Source organism: Chrysochloris asiatica, unplaced genomic scaffold (genome assembly GCF_000296735.1).
Source record: "Chrysochloris asiatica unplaced genomic scaffold, ChrAsi1.0 scaffold00117, whole genome shotgun sequence".
NCBI classification, from domain to species: domain Eukaryota; kingdom Metazoa; phylum Chordata; class Mammalia; order Afrosoricida; family Chrysochloridae; genus Chrysochloris; species Chrysochloris asiatica.
Window position 1 is genome coordinate 6,381,852 of NW_006408635.1, and position 19,760 is coordinate 6,401,611.

The following is a 19,760-nucleotide window of genomic DNA, read 5'->3' on the forward strand; positions in this document are numbered from 1 at the left end:
ACATTCAGAATTTAAAAAATAATTCTAAATGCGCTAAATATTTTACAAAGGTGTTGATACACATGGATATCAAACACCACAGGAGGTTGTCACAAATTAAATCTTTTAGTAAACAAGCAGTCAACATCAATTGACACAGAGCTAAGGGTTCCTGGTGTGGCCGTGTAAGCTAAGCAGAGACTTCTAACTGAAAGGTTGGTGTTTTAAACTTACCAGGCACTCCTTGGAAATCCTTTACAGAGTTGCTATGAGCTAGAATCAACATGAAGACACCAAGAACAGTAAGAACAAGGCCTACTGTAAGGCAGAATCGACTTGCCATCACAAAGCCACATTACGTATGATATGTATGAATTTGTTAAAAAAAAAACACTCATCGCTGTTGAGTTCATTCTAGTTCACGCCGCCCCATGTGTTACAGAGCAGAACTGCTCCATAGGGTTTTGTGGCACCATAAAAAAGCACTAGACTGCTAACTGTAAGGTCAGCGGTTCAAACCCACCCGCTGCTCCTTGGAAACCCTATACAGGGTCACTCTGAGTCTGAACTGATCCGACTGCACTTAGTAACAAGTCTTTACGGACATGGATCCCTAGGCCTGTCTTCCATGGAGCCATTGCGTCGGTTTCAACAGCCAACCTTTAGGCTGATATCAAAAACCAAACCAACCCCTGACTCACAGAGCCCCTGTTTAGGGTTTCCAAGGGTGTCAATCCTTACGGAGCAGAAAGCCTCATCTTTCTCCCATGGAGCGCCCAGGGCTGATGAGTGTGAATGGCTGCCCTTGCAGTTAGCAGCTCAGTGTTTACTTTAATGTTGTTGTTGCTTTAAGTGACATCAAGTCGGTCTGACTCATAGTGAAACTGTATAGGGGTTCTGAGGAGATGCTGGGGGGGTAGTGGGGAGAGGGGTGTTGACCTTGAGGTCGAGCGCTTGTGGTACAGCTCCGTACCAGGACCCCACCTCACCCTAACAGTCACCACAGACCACCAGTGTCACCTATGTGGTCACCTATGCACTGCTGTTGTGGCTGAGTGTCGCTGAGTTTCCAACAGCGCAGGTGGGTCTGAACTGCCGACTTCCTGGTCAGTAGACCAGTGTTTACCCTACAGCGCCAACCAGGACTCACCTATGAATTAGTCCTTATCCAACGATACTGACTTAGTGATTTCCTAGTAAGGAGAAGTAGCCACTTACTAATCAAAATTTTGTCAACTTCCCTGCAATCACTTTCGAAAACAGTGGTCACATGTGAAAATAAGGGAGAGCTAGAGTACAGAAGGGGTTCTGGGGTGACGCTGCAGCTTAATGCGCTGGACTGCTAATCACTAGGGCAACAGTTCAAACCCACCAACTGGTCCTCAGAAACCCTGTACAGGGTTGCTATAGTTGGAACCTACTCAATAGCACTAACAACAGCTGCAGAAAGAAGAAGAGCATTCCAGAAACACAGCACAGAACTGTTGTTACTCACACTGTGAACTCCTAAAGCTTTCCAGACGGCGAAGCTCAACACACCAACTCCACACCAGGCATAAAGGGAGCCCCAGCCCAGTGCTCGCAAGGCTAGGGCAGATCCGCTCTCTGGTAAGGCAGCCGTGGCCATACTGCCCTGAGACAAAGACAGAAAGGTCAAGGTGAGAGCAATCCATTCAGAAAGGTCAGTACTTAGAGAAAGTGAACTACTTTTTGTGTCAACATCATGATACTGGGATTTTGAAGTTCTCCTCATTCAAATTCCAGCTTTGCTACTTACTGACTGCATGGCTTTGGTCAAGTACCAGTTGAACCCTGGTAGCACAATGGTTAAGTGCTTGGCTACCAGGAAGATTGGTGGTTCAAACCCACCAGCCACTCTGTGGGACAAAGAACCTGGACATCTGCTCCTGTAAGGATGACAGTCTAGGAAACCCTCTGGGACAGTTTTCCTCTGTTACACCAGGGGGCGCTGTGAATGGATATATATATATATATATATATATATATATATATATATATAGGCTGTGAATGGATATATATATATATATATATATATATATATTGTTGTTGCTAAGTGCCGTGGAGTCGGTTCCTACCATAGCGACCCTGCACAGGGTTTCCGAGGCTGTAAATGTTTTCGGGAGCAGAACGCCTCATCTTTCTCCCATGGAACTGCTGGTAGTTTCGAACTGCTGACCTTGCAGTTCACAGCCCGATTCATAATCGCTCGCTCGCTCTCTCTCTCTCTGTGTGTGTGGGTATATATATATATATATATACATACATACATACATACTAGCATGGAGCATGGAGTCCTGGGGTGGCACTGTGGGTTAATGTGCCAGACTGCAAAGCCATTTGAACTACAAGGTCAGTGGTTCAAGGTCACCAGCTGCTCCTCAGAAATCCTATTCAGGGTCTCTATGTGTTGGAACCAACTCCATGGCACACAATCACAGTCATACTTATTGTTATTGTTAGGTGCCATCAAGTCCGTACCAACCCATAGCAACCTTATGCACAGCACAATGAAACACTGCCCGATCCTGGGCCAATCTCATTACTGTTGCCACACTTGAGTCGATCGATGCTGCCACTTGGTCAATCCACCTCGTTGGAGGTCTTCCTCTTTCTCTGGCCCTCCACCTTACCAAACATAATATCCTCCTCCAGAGACTGGTCCCTCCTGACAATATGTCCAAAGTATGAGAGATTAAGTTTGGCCATCTTGGCCTCCAAGGAGCACTCTGGTTGCACTTCTTCCAAAAGGGACCTATTGGTTCTCTTATCAGCCCATGGCACTTTCAATATTATCCTCCAACACCATAACTCAAAGGCATCAATTCTTCTATGGTCTTCCTTATTCACTGTCCAGTTTTCGCATGCATATGAGATTACTGAAAATACCATGGCTTGGGTCAGTTGCACCTTAGTCCTCAAACTGACATCTTTGCTCTTCAACACTTTAAAAAGGTCTTGTGCAGCAGATTTGCTTAATGCAATACATCGTTTGATTTCTTGAATGCTGCTTCCGTGAGTGTTGATAGTTGATCCAAGAAGAATGAAGTCCTTGACAACTTCAATCTTTTCTCCATTGATAAGAATGTTGTTTATTGGTCCAGTGGTGAGGATTTTTGTTTTCTTTACATTGAGATGTAATCCATACTGAAGGCTGTGTTCTTTGATCGTCATCAGTAAATGTTTCAAGTCCTCTTCACTTTCAGCAAGCAAGGCTGTATCTATCATATGCATATCGCAGGTTGTTAATGAGTCTTCCTCCAATCCTGATGCCATGTTTTCTTCATAGAACCTAGCTTCTCGGATTATTTGCTCAGCATACAGGTTGAATAAGTATGGTGAAAGAATACAACCTTGTCTCACACTTTTCTTAATTTTAAACCATTCAGTGTTCCCATGCTCTGTTCGAACAACTGCCTCTTGGTCCAGGTACAGACTCTTCATGAGCACAATTAAGTGTTCTGGAATACTCATACTTCTCAATGTTGCCCATAGCTTGTCATGATCCACACAATTGAAAGCCTTTGCATGGTCAACAAAGCACAGGTAAACATCTTTCTGATATTCTCTGCTTTCAGCCAAGATCCATCGGACATCAACAATGATATCGCTCGTTCCACAGCCTCTTCTGAATCTGGCTTGAACCTCTGGAAGTTCTCTGTCAATGTATGATTGTAGCCGTTTCTGTATTACCTTTAGCAAAGCTTTACTCACATGAGATATCAAAGAGATTGTCCGATGATATAAACTGAAAACTTCAAGTTGGCCTCTAAGTTGTTACTTCTTCCTTTGCTTCTCGGAAGGCACGTATTTGAAGTTTCCCGAGGAATGATTATTTTTGACCTAACTGACACTATGAACTTGTTTCTATGTAAAAAGACATTTTCGCAGTTTACAGTGATTGAAACCTTGCACTGAGTGCGGGTAAGGTTGTACAGTGGATTCTTGTAATTGTTGTCAATAAGTTGAATTAGCCAAGAGCAGTGTGATATATGTATATTCACATAAGCTGGGGCTGCTTATGTACAAATAAACCCCTCATGGGATTTGGTTCCTTGGTTTGGAGGTTTGAGGCCTCAGTTTCATGAAACATACTGGTTAACAGTATTAATGTGTTTAATGCCTCTGTTCTACCTCCTAGTTCACTGCACGCTTGTTGTTGTTAAGTGCCACCGAGTCAGTTCCAACCCATAGCGACCCTGTACAGGGTTTCTGAGGTGGTAAATCTTTAAGGGAGCAGAAAGCCTCATCTTTCTCATGTGGAGCAGCTGGTAGCTTCGAACTGCTGACCTTGCGGTTTGCAGCCCAATTCGTTAGGGCCTCAAAAGTTCTCAAGTGGCCATCAAAGGTTCACACGTGGCCAAACAAAGCACAGGTGGTCTTTATTTCACCTGGAGCAAGACAGAAGGAGAGTTGTGAAGAAGAGGAGGAACTGCAATGTAAGACCAGTTGCCTCCATTCCTGTGGGACTAGAAGCACTGGGTGGTGTCCAGCTACCATTACTGAACATTCGATCCAAGATTCTACAGAGGAATCCCTACCAAAAGGAAACGAGAATTCTCAGTTCTCACAGAACTCAGAATTTCTGGAGTCACGGAGGATTAATGAACCCTCCAAACCATTACCCTGAAATAATCTTTAAAGCTTAAACATGAGATCATCTTAACCGAACAACAGTTTAGCATCACTAGGAAAGGCTGTCTGTCCTGGGCACTGTGCTCCTCCGACTTCTAGACACACGGGGTCAGACTGACAACAGCAGCTGGAAAGCAGAGACAGGGACCTCAGGAACAGTGAGCTTATGGTCTGGGGGAGGAAGAGCCCAGACAACGAGGGCAGGGTGGCTGCGCGGCTGCAGGAATGCATGCCGACAGTGTCTCTGATTGTACATGTAGAAATGTTCCAAGTGCTCCTGCTGTTACATGCTGTGAAGCTTTCCCACCTATGTCATTTTATTCATGTCGTTGTTGTCAGGTGCCATCGAGTCGGAACCGACTCATAGCGACCCCATGCACAGCAGAATGAAACAATGTCCGATCCTGGGCCAACCTCACTACCGCTGCCACACTTGACACCATCAATGATGCCACCTGGCTGATCCATCTCGTTGGGGGTCTTCCTCTTTTTCTCTGACCCTCCACCTTACCCAGCATGACATCCTTCTCCAGCGACTGTTCTCTCTGGACAATGTGTCCAAAGTATGAGAGACGAAGCTTAGCCATCTTGGCCTCCAAGGGGCACTCTGGTTGCACTTCTTCCAAAACAGAGCTATTGGTTCTTTTGGCAGTCCATGGCACTTTCAGTATTCTCCTCCAACACCACAACTCAAAGGCATCAATTCTCCTACGATCTTCCTTATTCACTGTCCAGCTTTCGCATCCATATGAGGTTAATGAAAATACCATGGCTTGGGTCAGGTGCACCTTAGTCCTCAAGCTGACATCTCTGTTCTTCAACACTTTAAAAAGTTCCTGTGCAGCAGATTTGCCTAATGCAATACTTCATCTGATCTCTTGACCGCTTCTTCCACGAGTGTTGATAGTTGATCCAAGAAGAATGAAGTCCTTGACAACTTCAATCTCTTCTCCATTGATAAGAATGCTGTTTATTGGTCAAGTGGTGAGGATTTTTGTTTTCTTAACATTGAGATGTAATCCATATCGAAGGCTGTGCTCTGTGATCTTCATAAGTAAAAGTTTCAAGTCCTCTTCACTTTCAGCAAGCAAGGTTGTATCATCAGCATATCACAGGTTGTTAATGAGTCTTCCAGCAATCCTGACGCCACGTTTTTCTTCATAGAACCTAGTTTCTCGTATTATTTTATTCATAAAACAGTAGAAATGGAGACGCAGCACATGCTCATAAAATATCACCTTTTTTACTACAAAACATTCTTTCAGCTCCCTCATGTTTGTCAGACTTGACTAGTTTGCTGTTTTATTATGAGCTCTTCCTATCATAAATTAGTTGACAGTAAGGAGTCCTGTAGCCTATGGACTACGAACTGGGCTGCTAACCACAAAGTCCACAGTTTGAACCTACTAGCTGTTCCGTGGGAGAAAGATAAGGCTTTCTGCTCCCATAAAGATTTACAGCCTCAAAAACCCTACACAGGGTCACTTTGAGTTGGAACTGCCTCAGTGGCATATAACCACAACTCTAGAGATAGGAGGTTTGGTGGTATAATGGGTTAAGCACTGGGCCACAAGGCCAGCAGTTCAAACCCACCAGCTGCTCCTTGGAAGAAATATAAGGCAGTCTGCTCCCATAAAGATTTGACTCAGAAACCCTGCCTCAAAGGGTGATATGATTTGGCACTGACCCAGTGATGCAGTGGGTGGGCAACCCTGGAGACTGTCCTCTAAAGAGCATTTGACCAGCATTCAGGAGGTGTGTCTTTCTTATTCACAGTTAAACTTTGAAAACCAAAATACAGTTAATTACTGAATCATACATTTGGAAGAGACTTTAGAAGTCACAATTACAATATTCCTTCTTTATCTGTATCTTTTTAAGTCCCTCTGCTTCCTGTGGGACTCCCTGGGAGGCACAAACAGGTAAATGCTAGATTACTAACAAAGGTTGGTTGAGTTGGCAGTTTGAACTTCTCTAGAAACACCTCAGAAGGAAGGTCTGATCTGCTTCAGAAAGGTAGCAGCCACGAACACCCTATGGAGTGCAGTAACACATGGGGGGCGCGCCATGAGTCTCTCTGGTTTTGCTTTCAGTGACAGCGTGGTTATTGCTTTTGGAAGCACTGCAGTCCGCTGCCGGGACATTTCTGTTGTCAGCAAGCAGAGCCTGACCCGGCTGACTACCTGGGTCCCTCCTGGGATGGCAGCACTGCAGGGTCAGCACTGGGCTGTTAACAATAGTCTGCGATTCAGACCCGTCAGACACAACTCCATGGTACTTACCAACTTAACAGGAGGCGATCCTCTAAGTATCTGAAAACAACTGTCAGGCCTCAGCAGTGTTTTGTTAGAGGTACGTTTTGGCTTCTAGATAATGTCTGCTGTCTGGGAGTCATTAAATGTATTCTTCTCTCAGTGACCTTATCCCCATACCTAGTAAACTTGATTTGGGTTGATCCTGTTTTCTTCGACAATGAGCCACACCTGTATCCTGACTATATGAATACAATACAATTACAATCAGAGGCTTTACTTTAATATGCCTTAAAGTCAGGTAGTGGGGGTCACTGGTTATATTTTTCAGTTTCTCATTAACAGCTACCATCTACTAAGTTTCCACCAGGTTCCAGGTGTTCTACAGACATAAAGTCCTTACATTGATGTACGTCACACATCTCTTCCCAGACTTAGACTCAGCTTGTCTCCCCCCTTCCTCTGAGAGATCAAGTGTTTTCCTCCTCATGCCACAGTTCTGTCCCTGTAATTTTTGTCTTGTTCATATTAACTGTGATGTGTTTGCAGCTGTTACTTCAATGGGTTTTCACAGACTGATACAGGTGTGACCACCAGCACATGGAAGATGAGGCTTTCTGCTCCTGCAGAGATTGACAGCCTCGGAAACCCTATACAAGGTCACTGTGAGTCTGAACTGACTCGAAGGCACACCACCACCACCACATTCCTACCACTGCCCCAGCTTCCTGCGCCTCCTTTCTACCATCCTGTCCTCTCTTTGTCCCAAGCAACCACTGATCTAGTCTGTCCCTGTGTATTAGATGCCCCCTCTGGAATTTCATGTAAATGGAAATCAAACAGAATGCTCCTGTGTCTGGCTTTGAGTCTTCATGATGATGCAGGCCATTCAGTGCGTGGTGTGCTGGGCCAGCTTGTACGGACTGTAATCTCATCACAAGCCTGTTCGGGACAGTGTGCTGATAGCTTGAATTGCCCATGAGGGCATACTGACATCACAGAAGGTGGCAAATGCTGAGAGTAGGAGCTTTTTGTATCTTGGAGAGGTGATTGTAAGACTGTCACCAGCATGCATCTAGTTATCTTCTTCAAAATAAAAGTTTACTGAGGTGAAATTCACATACCATAAATTAACCATTCTATAGTGAACATGTAGTACATACACAATGTTCTGCAACCTCAATCTGGACCTAGTTCCAAACGCGCCCATCGCTCCAGAGTAAAACCTATCATTTACTACCCGGTCTCTCCTCACTTCCCTGGATTGATCTGATCAGGATGCACGACATAAATGGACTCAGAACATGTCACTTTTGTGCCTGGCTTCTTTAACAAAATGCTTTGGAGACATACCCACAATGCAGCAAAAATCTACTTGATTTTTATGGCTAAATATTATTCCAATGTACAGGAAAACCGGCAAAAGCTACAATCTGTACAAGGAGGAAACCTGTCAGTGAAGGAAAACGCAAATGTTTTCCACTTAATGAAGCAACAGAAAAGTGGTAAGACTGCACCCTGTCAAAGGGGGAAACTTACCAGACCCAGAACACACGGCAGGCCCATGAAATTGTGGTCCTAACAAGTTTCAGGGTACCACAGTTAGTTTCTGCATTATCTGTTAGATGTTTTAATCCAACAGTGTGGGCAATGCTACTATGAACATGTTTGAACATGTACTTGCTTGAATATTTTTTCAGTTGAGTATATACCTAGGAATGGAATTGTGAGGACATCTGGGAATTTAGTGTGTAACTTTTGAATTGTTTACTTTTTATTCCTTTTATGCTGATGTTTTGGTTGAAGAGGTCTTCTTTTAAATTGACTAACTTATCCATCCAGAAAAATCACATTTATTTCCATTTTATTCTAGCATTTCTTTTAAATTGTCCCTTTGTACCCTAACTCTTTAGGTCATCTATCTATTTTGTTTTGATGGAAGCTGATGATCTAGAGAGAATTTAATTCCCAAATAGTTTTAACATTTGTCCCAGCCCATTCTAATTACTCCTTCTCTTTCCTATTTGAGAAACTTTCACACAGAAAGGTTTTTCTCTGGGCTATTTTTATGCCACCAATTTATTATCTATTTATGCCAGATTCACAGATACAAAATCATAAAAAGTCTTAGTATCCAAAAAGTACACCATTCATTAGTCTTTGAAATAAAAAATTGGCTTGTTTTGGTCATTCTTCTAGAAAAAGTAAGGAAATTTGGACAAAATTTCCCCCAACCTCCAGTCATTGACATTTTTATTATGACAGTAGTCTAATCAACTTACCTGATAACAGCAAATTCACAACACCCTGATATCCTTCTAGAACACTCTATTTCCACTTCCTCTAGTCTTTTTCTCTTTCAGAGTATCTTTTTCTAACGGTGAATCCGTTTCTTTAGTGTGTGCTTTGTGACTGTGGGTGTTGGCAGTACACACAAAACCCACTGTCTTCTCCGTGCCTAGTAACCATGACTGGGCCTCATGTGTTTCATGGATTAGAGGTTTGGTCGATATACCCAGTCAGATTTCTAAGAGACTTTTCTTCAGTCATTTTATACTCTCTTATCCTATCCCCTTTCCCATGTTACTGTCATTTCAGAGTGGCTCCCTAGATACCAAGGGTTTCACATAGACGCACTAACTTATCTAACTGGCCTGAATCTTCATCCAGAAATAGTTAAACCATTAAACCAGAGCCACTTGAAATGCTCTGGCCTAAATTCTATTTTAGAGACGTAGGTTAAAAATCACTTATTCCCCTGGGAGAACCAAAAATTAGACAATGTACGTGGAGATACACACATAGGTTAAAAATCACCATTCCCCTGGGAGGAACAAAAATTAGACAATGTATGTGGAGAATCACATATATACACATACATATATGTGGTGTTGTTAAGTAAGTTGGCTCCCACTTGAAGTGACCCGGTACAGGGTTTCTTAGGAGGGGCTGCTGTGTTTGAATTGCCAACCTTGTGGTTAGCATTCCACACACTGACTCTCTATATTAAAGTTTACATATAGAAACTATATTAAGATGATCATTTTTTCTTGATTTAATAAAATAAACATGGATTTATGTAAACTTTAAAAAGCTTTTAAAAGTAAAAGTATGTATTATATATTTATATAATGTGTGGCGCTGTGGGATAATACATTGGACCTCAAGGTTGATTTGAACTTCAAGATGGACTGTTCAAATTCACCAGCTGCTACTCAGAAACCCTATACAGGATCACTATGAGTCAGAACTTGACAGCACGTGACAACAAACACACACATGTATAAATATATGTTGTTGTTCTTATGGTTATTAGATGCCATCAAATCAGTACTGACTCATAGCGACCTTATGCACAACAGAACAAAACACTGCCTGGTCCTGGGCCAACCTCACAATTGTTGCCACGCTTGAGCCCATTAATGCTGCCACTTTGCCAACCCATCTCTCTGGGGATCTTCCTCTTTTTTTCCAACCCTCCATTTTATCAAACATGATATTCTTCTTCAGTGACTGGTCCCTCCTGACAATATTTCCAGAGTATGAGAGATGAAGTCTATCCATCCTGGCTTCCAAGGAGCACTCTTGACTGCACTTCCAACACAGATCTGTTTGTTCTTTTGACAGCCCATAGTACTTTCAATATTCTCCCCAACACCATAACTTAAATACATCAGTTCTTCTATGGTCTTCCTTATTCACTGTCCAACTTTCCCATGCATATGACGGGATTGAAATTACCATGGCTTGGGTCAAGCGCACCTTAGTCCTCAAGCTGACATCTTTGCTCTTTAAAAAGGTCTTGTGCAGCAGATTTGCCTAATGCAATACGTCGTCTGATTTCTTGACTGCTGCTTCCGTGAGTGTTGATAGTTGAGTAGAACAAAATGAAGTCTTTGACAATCTTTTCTCCATTTATATGGATGTTATCTATTGGTCCAGTAGTGAGGATTTTTCTTTTCTTTACAGAGCTGCAATCCATATGGAAGGTTGTGGTCTTTGATCTTCATCAGTAAATGTTTTAAGTCCTCTTCACTTTCAGCAAGCAAGGTTGTATCATCTGCATATCGCAGGTTGTTAATGAGTCTTCCTCCAACGCTGACGCCACATTTTTCTTCATAGAACCCAGCTTCTCTAATTATTTACTCAGCATACAGATTGAATAAATATGGTGAAAGATGCAACCCTGGCACACACCTTTCCTAATTTTAAACCATTTGGTGTTCCCTTGTTCTGTTGGAACAACTGTCTCTTGGTTCATGTACAGATTCTTCATGAGCACAGTTAAGTGTTACAGAATATTCATAATGTTGTCCATAGCTTGTCAAGATCCACACAGTCAAAAGCCTTTTTCAGTCAATACAGCACAGATAAACATCTTTCTGGTATTCTCTGCTTTCAGTCAAGATCCATCTGACATCAGTTATGATATTCCTCATTCCACGGCCTCTTCTGCATCTATCTGGCTTGAACCTCTGGGAGTTCTCTGTCAATGTATGATTGTAGCCGTTTTTTGCATTATCTTTACTAAAACTTTATTCACATGGGATATCAATACTGTCTGATGATTTCCGCATTCCATATATATACATATACATGCACACACATGAACATATATAGAGATATAGACATATAGACACAGATATGTGTGTGTGTGTGTGTGTGAATCCTGGTGTGGTGCTACCGGTTAGTGCGCTGGACTGCAAAGTCAGTTTGAACCGCAAGGTTGGAGGTTCAAGCTCACCTGTTGCTCCTCAGAAATCCTATACAGGGTCACTATGGGTTAAAACCGACTTCATGGCACTTAACAACCACCACACACACATATATGTAATAGCTATGTATTAAAACGGAGTCCTGGTATGGCACTGTAGAATAAGCATTGGACCACAAGGTCAGTTTGAACCACAAGGTTGGTGGTTCAAACTCACCAGCCACTCCTCAGAAACCCTATACAGGGTTACTATGAATTGCAACCCACTTGATCACACTTAACAACAACTTGTATTAAAATGGGAGTCCTGATATGGTGCTATAGGATAAGCACTGGGTTGCTAACCACAGGGTGGTTTCCAGCCGCTCTTTGGAAACCCTTTATGAGGTTGGTATGAGTTGGAACCAACTAGAGGGCACTAACAACAATGATGTATTAAAATAATCCCTAATGACACAGCAATAAGATTAAACTCTTATTTTTGCCTTTTAGATTAAAACTAGCACTAGCATCAGACTCATAAACAGATGGCAAGATTAAATAAGTCATTATTACTTGCCTACATCTAGAAACCCTGTACAGGGTCGCTATGGGTCGGAACCGACTCGACGGCACATAACAACAACAACAACATCATCTAAAAATAAATTTTAATGGAAACTTAATCTTGAAAACAGTCACAAGTTTTTTCCTCTATGGGAGAATTCTGCAGTTCACCAAATAATAAAAAAAAGAAGCCATAGGATACTCATGTTGTCCTTGTTAAGTTCCATCGAGCCAGTTACAACTCATAGTGACCCTGTATAGGGTTTCCGAGGCTATCCATCTTTGCAGGAGCAGAAAGCCTCATCTTTCTCCAGTGGAGAAGCTGGTGGGCTCAAACCGCTGACCTTGTGATTCACAGACCAGTGCTTATCGTACAGAACCACCATGCTCCCCATAATATCCACAGACCCTGCTCCAAATTTTCAAAATGAACAGTTGTTAAATTGTTGCAGGAAAAGATGAACGTGCCAGAAGTTAATGTAAGACAAAGATCTCTAAATATTAATGACATATATAGAATGAAAGCTACATTTTTCCTCACTGCCACATTATTTTGCTAATTTAAATTAAGGCATATGAAACCTGAGTCAAACAAATCACACTGCATTTAGTATCCCCAAGAGAAAACAGAAAAAATATCTCCTAAATAAAAATACCATATTTATACCTTTGTGTATGAAGGCATGGGCATTCCCTGTCTTCAAACATCTTTCAGATAGTAAGTGACAGACTTAATTATTATTCAGGTACGTTGTTAAGTGCTGTTAAGCTGGTTCTGACTCATAGCAACCTTGTATAGGGTTTCTGAGGAGTGGTTGGTGAATTTGAACCACTGACCTTGCAGTTCAAACTGACCTTCTGGTCCAGTGCTTATCCCACAGCGCCACACCAGGACTCCTATTTAGGTATGTTGTTAAGTGTCATCAAGTCAGTTCAGACTCATAGCAAACCCATATAGGGTTTCTGAGGAGTGACTGGTGGGTATGAACTGCCAATCTTGAGGTTCAAACTGACCTTGCTGTCCAGTGCATTATCCTGCAACACCACAACAAAAGCAAATTGAGCAAAGTCTGTGAGAAAGTCAACTGCATACCTAAGAGTAAGGTCCAGGCTTTTAGCTTTTTAATGATGGGATGAATTTGATATAAATCAAATTGATTTTTAAAAACGAGTATTCAAGCTAGTTATTTCCCCTATTATTATTGTTAAGTACCTATTTTCCCTATAAAGCATTCTTATTTTGATATAATGTTTTCATGTGTGTGTGGGTGTGTGGTGTGTATGTGTTGTATGTATTTATATCACAAAAATAGCTGGTTGTAATTGTATAGCGCATCCATGTATTTTTCTAAAAGATTTATTTTGACAATTTTTCAGGAGTGTAATTATACAAAGATGACTGGTGACTTGCCCTTTTTATCAGTCAATGAAATAAATGGGTCTTGAAACAACTCAATTATCTGAAAGATTCTTGCAATGCTATCATATTAAGTAGGAACACCAAATTATTTTAGATATACAAGCTATATGTACACATATATACAAGGTGGCTTCAAAAAGTTTGTGGAAAAATTTCATTGTCTTTTAATTCAATTTTTCCACGAACTTTTTAAAGCCCTTTCCCATTATCTTTTCATATATTTTAAACGAATGTTATTGTTAAGTGCCGTCGAGTCGGTTCTGACCTGTAGCGACCCTGTATAGGGTTTCCAAGGAGCAGCTGGTGAGTTTGAACCGCCGACCTTGCAGTTCTAAGGGCTTTGCAGTCTGGTGCATTAACCCACAGGGCCACAGCAGGCTATTTAACTGAATTCGTTGTTGTTGTTCAGTGCCATTGAGTCGGTTCCAACCCATAGCGACTCTGAACAGGGTTTCCGAGGCTGTAAATCTTTACGGGAGCAGAAAGCCTCATCTTTCTCCTGTGGAGCAGCTGGTAGTTTCGAACTGCTGACCTTGCGGTTCGCAGCCCGATTCATAACCACAACGCTACCAGAGCTCCTTATTTAACTGAATAGGCAATGTAATATGCACATTTTTACTTATATCACCTCATTTAATCTTACAGTCATTTTATGAGACTGATCTTATATAAACATAAAATGCAGCCAAAAAAAACCAAAAACCTTTAAGTTTTGGTGACATTAACTCACACCTTCCTCTTTTTTTATTTCAAGAATGGTGGTGGTGGTAGTGTGCCATGGAGTCACTTCCAACTCACAGCGATCCTACATAGAGTTTCCGAGGCTGTGAATCTTTACAAGAGTAGAAAGCCTCATTTTCTCCCACAGAATAGCTGGTAGTTTCAAACTGCTGACCTTAAGGTTAGCAGCCTGACTCATAACCACTACGCTCCCAGATCAAAGAAAAATGGCTACTTATTCACCATTTCCCTAGTGCTTCTCAACACCCCGTTTTCTAGCACGAGACTCAAAGATTGTCACCCTCCTGGGTTAACAGCAGTGTAGGCAGTCCCCAACAGAGATTCTGGGCATTTTAATGGAGTTTTGTTGCTCTCCTTGTAATTTGAAACTGTATTATAATTTACATCTAGGTTCCGAGACTAGTGACTGAAAACAAACAAAAACCCAATGCCATCAGATTCCAAGTCATAGCGAGCCTGTAGAGGGTTCTAAGACACAATCTTTACAGGAGCAGACAAAGTCATCTTTCTTCCCCAGAGCAGCCTGTGGGTTTGAAGTGCTGTTCTTCCACTTAGCAGCCTGATGCCTACCCCACAGTGGCATCAGAAAACTGAACTCTATTAAGTGTGGCTGAAAAATACTCTCATTCTTTCTTCAGAAGTAACCAAAGATGCAGAGTGCCATGTTGGGCAAGTTACTTAATCCACCTGTGCCTGAGTGTCCTGCTCTGTAGGTGGGGGAAACAGTACCCTCGAGAAGAACTAAAGGATTTAGAATCTGCATCTAGCAAGCACTCAAATACTAGATAATAATGTTGTTATTAATGCAGGTTAGTATGTACACTTGTTGAGTCTATAAGATATAGAAAGGTTTACTTAGAGCAATATGAAAGGCCATCAACATTTTCTTTACTTCACAGCTCAATAGCAACCACTTCCTGTAAAACAATAACAATGTTATGAATGGATTCCAATGTCACAAACCTTATTGAACCATTCAGGACTTTTCTTTTTAGCCAGTGATAATGTTGTAACAAATCCAGCTAGCATTCCGGCTGCAGCAACAGTCCCAAGGAAAACTCCACCTGCCAAGAGTTTCAGGGGAGGGGAAGAGAAGTGAAAGGATATCTATGAAAAACAAACAAATATGAAATTTAAAAGATATACACGAGTAAGTTTCAGGCAGTAGTTAAGTTGCATTCATAATCATTTTTTTTTTTTTTAAGAAACGACAGCAAAGCAGCTCTTGTCAAAGGTAAAATTACAAACCCGTAGCCGTGTTGTTGATTCCTACTCATTGCCACTGCCAACAAGGTTTCCAGAGCCATCAATCTTTCCCAAGCAGACTGCTTCATCTATCTCCCACAGAGTGGTCTGGTGGGCTCAAATGGCCAGCTTTAAGATAGCAGGCCAGCACTTAATCGTAGCATGGTGGTTACAGTTGGGCTGCTAACCTGAAGGCCAGCAGTTCGAAACGACTAGGGGAAGAAAGATGAGGCGTTTTGCTGCCGTAAAGATTTACAGCCTCAGTAGGCCTATGCAGGGTCGCTCTGAGTCGGAACCGACTCCACGGCACATAACCACCACCACCAAAAGCAAACTGAGCCCACTGACATCAAGGCAATCCTGACTCAAGGACTCTGTAGTAAGGTTTCTGAGACTGTAAATTTTTATGGGAGCAGACAAGAGTGGCTGGTTTTCAACTATAGACCGAGCGGTTTAGCGGTTCAGCACCTAACTCATTGCGACACCAGGACGCAAGTAAATGATAGAAACTGTGACACCTGAGTGACCTCACGACCTCTGGTCCTAAGGTACCATTCCGAAGTGCAAGGAATGGGCGTAAGGACGGGACAACGGCGTGAGGTTTCTCGCGGGGAAAATATTGAGACAGTCGGGGTTAGAAATGAGAGGGCAGTACGAGGAAAACCACAGACAGGAAAATGCGGCAGGAACAGGACCGGCGCCTATGTACTGGCCCTCGACTTTGGACAGCGTCCTTTGGCGCCGGGGGACGTGGTGGATCTGTATGCTACAGACAGGTCAAGCCCACTGAGCTCACTGTCACCCTCACTACATCACACCTTTAACCAGGAAAAGTCGGTCGTCCGAGGGTTCGGGAGCCTCCAGCCGGGAGGCCGATGCCCCTGTCCCAGCGCCCGCAGCCTCCATAGTTCAGCCTCCACGTCAGGTCCAACGCCAAGCGGGCCCGGGTGGGTGCACATGCGAGGCGGAGAGAAAGGTTCCGTTGCTCCCTCTTCCCTGTGCATTCTGAGTATGGGTCCGGAGTCCCCGACCTGTCCCACCACTTCGGGATGAAAGGGAAGCCGGGCTGCACGCCAAGTCCCCTCGCCAGTCCAGGGGCGGGGTCCTCCAAGGCCGGCTCCTGGGGAGGATCTTTTTCCTGCTATAAGGAGCTCTGGTAGCGTAGTGGTTACGAATTGGGCTGCTAACCTTAGGGTCAGCAATTCGAAACTACCAGCTGTTCCGCGGGAGAAAGATGAGGCTTTCTGCTCCCGTAAAGATTTACAACCTCGGAAACCCTGTACAGGGTCGTCGCTTTGAGTCGAAACTGACTCCAGGGCACAGAACAACAACAGCAAGGTGATAATGGATTTACTTACTTTGTCTGCCGGAAGCAGTGCTCAGCTCTGACTGTAGGAGGCAATTAGCTGCTGGGTCCCGGATTCAACCTGGTCTGAGACCCTGGAGGTTTCTGATCAGCCATATACTGTGTCCCAAAACTTGGCCAGCGCTTACAATCCACGATTCTAAAAAGCAGACCGCAGTCTTTCCTCTGTAATTTTCTGGGAAATACGTGGCATTCGTCACCGTGGGTCTAAGTGACAGGTTTTATCCTTGAAGCCAGCTCTCTCATACGGCAGCCCACTGAGGCTCATTGAGGGGCGTGGATGGCCAAGGAGATGAACTGAAGTAGTTTGTTTCGTCTCTTGGGGAGAGCAGAGGACTACTCAAGACTCTGGTACATTAAACTGCCAGACTGGGAAACTGGGCGGCCCCCATGCTGGTCTGATTTGCAGATGGTGACGTGTTAGGTGAATGACCATTGAAAGAGAAAGACTGATCAACTTGGGAAATCTTGTCAGCTTTGCAAACATAGACATATGACATAATCACTTAAAATGAGGCAATTTTTCTACCATTTGTTCTTTCTGATAACCTTCAGCCAGGAGCTCTTGAGGATGGGGATGAAGATCTTTATTAATTTTTATTTTCTTCCCTCAACTTACTTCCGAGGTCATGAATAATCAATCAATACATGCTGATTAAATAAGTAAATAAATGCATCGGTTAAATGCAATGAATAGCTCAAACTTGGGTTCAGGTTCTAAACCACTTCTCAGATGTGTGAACTTGGTTGGCACATTCAGCCTCTCAGTACCTCAGTGAAAAGTGTCCTAGTGTTTCAGTGGTTAAGAAAGTCCAGCAGTTAAAAACCAGTCCTTTGTACAACAAGAACAAGCAAGTTGCTTGCCCAGGAGACATCAATGCAAGTGGTTGGGTCTCTTCAGAGCAAACCCCCTTCCAAGATTGAGACTCAATGGGAATACATGCTCTGACTGGTGACCACGTTCATTACCGATAAAGGAAAGTGAGGGAAAAACAGCAATGAAGCTGCAAGCTAAGTCTTACAAAGTTTAATAGACTCCTGTGAACCAGGGTGGAGACCTGGTTGGCCAACAGTGTGGCAACACCTGGGGATTTTGGGCCCAGAGTCAGTGACATGGCCACAGAGGACTAGAGTGGAGAGTGAAGCGTTCAGCTGATAAGAAGAGAGGGCATATGCACAAGAACACCCACACTTGCAGATAATACCCACTTGACCTGGCTTCAATGATTGGATGATCAGAGCTCAACTAGAAGAAGAAAGAAGAGGGAAAAAAGAGTAATCAGATACAAGTCGATGAACTTGACCTACACCTATGGAGGCAGGGAACCAATCTTTACAGCAAGGATCATTCCCACCCCCTCCATACACAGAGTAGACAGGGACGGGCAACTTGGACATTGGCTATCCAAAGTGGGGGCGCTACAAAGGCAAGAAGTTACTGGCTTACAAGCTTTCAAGAGGGAACCTAGATCCAGAGGGCATGGAGGAAGGTAGAATCTCCACTGAGTAGTATCCAATCTGTCCAGGCAGGGCTGATGAAAGGAAATGCAGAAAGGTCTCTTGTGATACAATAGTGAATAATTGTTATCAGGACTGATCGTGAAGGTTGGAAATGTAAAGGTAAATGTTTTGTAGTAAGGAGGGGAGTGATTAATTTTGCAGTCTTGGAGCAGAGGTCCCTGGGACCATGAAGGGAGAAGAGCGGAGAGCAGGACCCTACCCAGAGAAGCAGTGATGCCTGAGATGGAAGCAGAGACGATGACATGGAGAGATGGAGCAGCTGGGGACTTTAGACACAGAGAGGGAGAGGGGCTGTGTGCTGATGACTGGGGGGCAGGCTTGCAGGGTATACCCTTTGGTTGGTTGATGATGCATGGAGGGGATCGTAACCATAGCAATGAAACGATATATGATAGGATGAATGTAAAACTAATGTTCTCCCATGTAAACTATCACATAATTCACAATAAAACATAAAAAAAAAAAAAACAGTCCTTCAGTGATAGACATAAACTGGCAAATCTGCTCCCATAAAGACTGTTGGTTTTAGGTGGCATTGAGTTGGCTCCGACTCATAGCAACCAAATGTACAACAGAATGAAACTGTTCAGTGCAGCACCATCCTCACAATTGTTGTATGTTTGAGACTACTGTTGTGGCTACAGTGTCAACCCTAATTCTTGAGAGTCTTCCTCTTTTTATCTGACCCTCTACTTTAGCAAGCATGACATGTCCTTATGACATGTCCAAAGTACATGAGAAGACGTCTCACCATCCTTGATTCTAAGGAGTACTCTGGCTGTACTTCTTCCAACACAGATTTCTTTGTTATTCTGGCAGTTCACCACACACACAATATTCTTCATCAACACCATAATTCAATGCATTCATTCTTTGCTCTTCCTTATTCATAGTCTAGGCATGTGAGGTAATTGAAATACCATGGCTTGGGTCTGATGCACCTTAGTCTCTAAAATAACATCTTTGCTTTTTAATACTTTACAGATATGTTTTGTACCAGATTTCCCCCATACAATCCATTTGATTTCCTGGCTTATGCTTCCATGGGCATTCATTGTGGATCCAAGTAAATATAATCTAGAAAGACTGCAGCCGAGGAATCCCTAAAGGGGCAGTTCTAATCTGTCACATTGGGTCACTAGGAGTTAAAAACAACTGGACAGTGCCTAACAACATCCCTGGGTTATTGTCCGGAGGAAACAGTCGCTGGAGAAGGATGTCATGCTGGGTAAGGTGGAGGGTCAGAGAAAAAGAGGAAGACCCCTAACGAGATGGATTGGCCAGGTGGCATCATTGATGGACTCAAGTGTGGCAGCGGTAGTG

The 19,760-nt window shown here is 43.1% G+C and overlaps 1 protein-coding gene across 1 annotated transcript in view; it reads right to left on the reverse strand.

Annotated features, from left to right (window-relative positions):
* The window catches only part of TMEM242 (transmembrane protein 242), a 32,069-nt gene extending 15,613 nt beyond the window's left edge, over positions 1–16,456 (reverse strand). The window contains exons 1-3 of the mRNA XM_006868452.1: positions 16,369–16,456; positions 15,269–15,369; positions 1,475–1,612 (exon numbers count right to left, since the gene is read on the reverse strand). Coding sequence (XP_006868514.1) covers positions 1,475–1,612; positions 15,269–15,369; positions 16,369–16,456 — 327 coding nt within the window. The remainder of the gene's footprint in view (positions 1–1,474; positions 1,613–15,268; positions 15,370–16,368) is intronic.
* Positions 16,457–19,760: the final 3,304 nt, after the last annotated feature.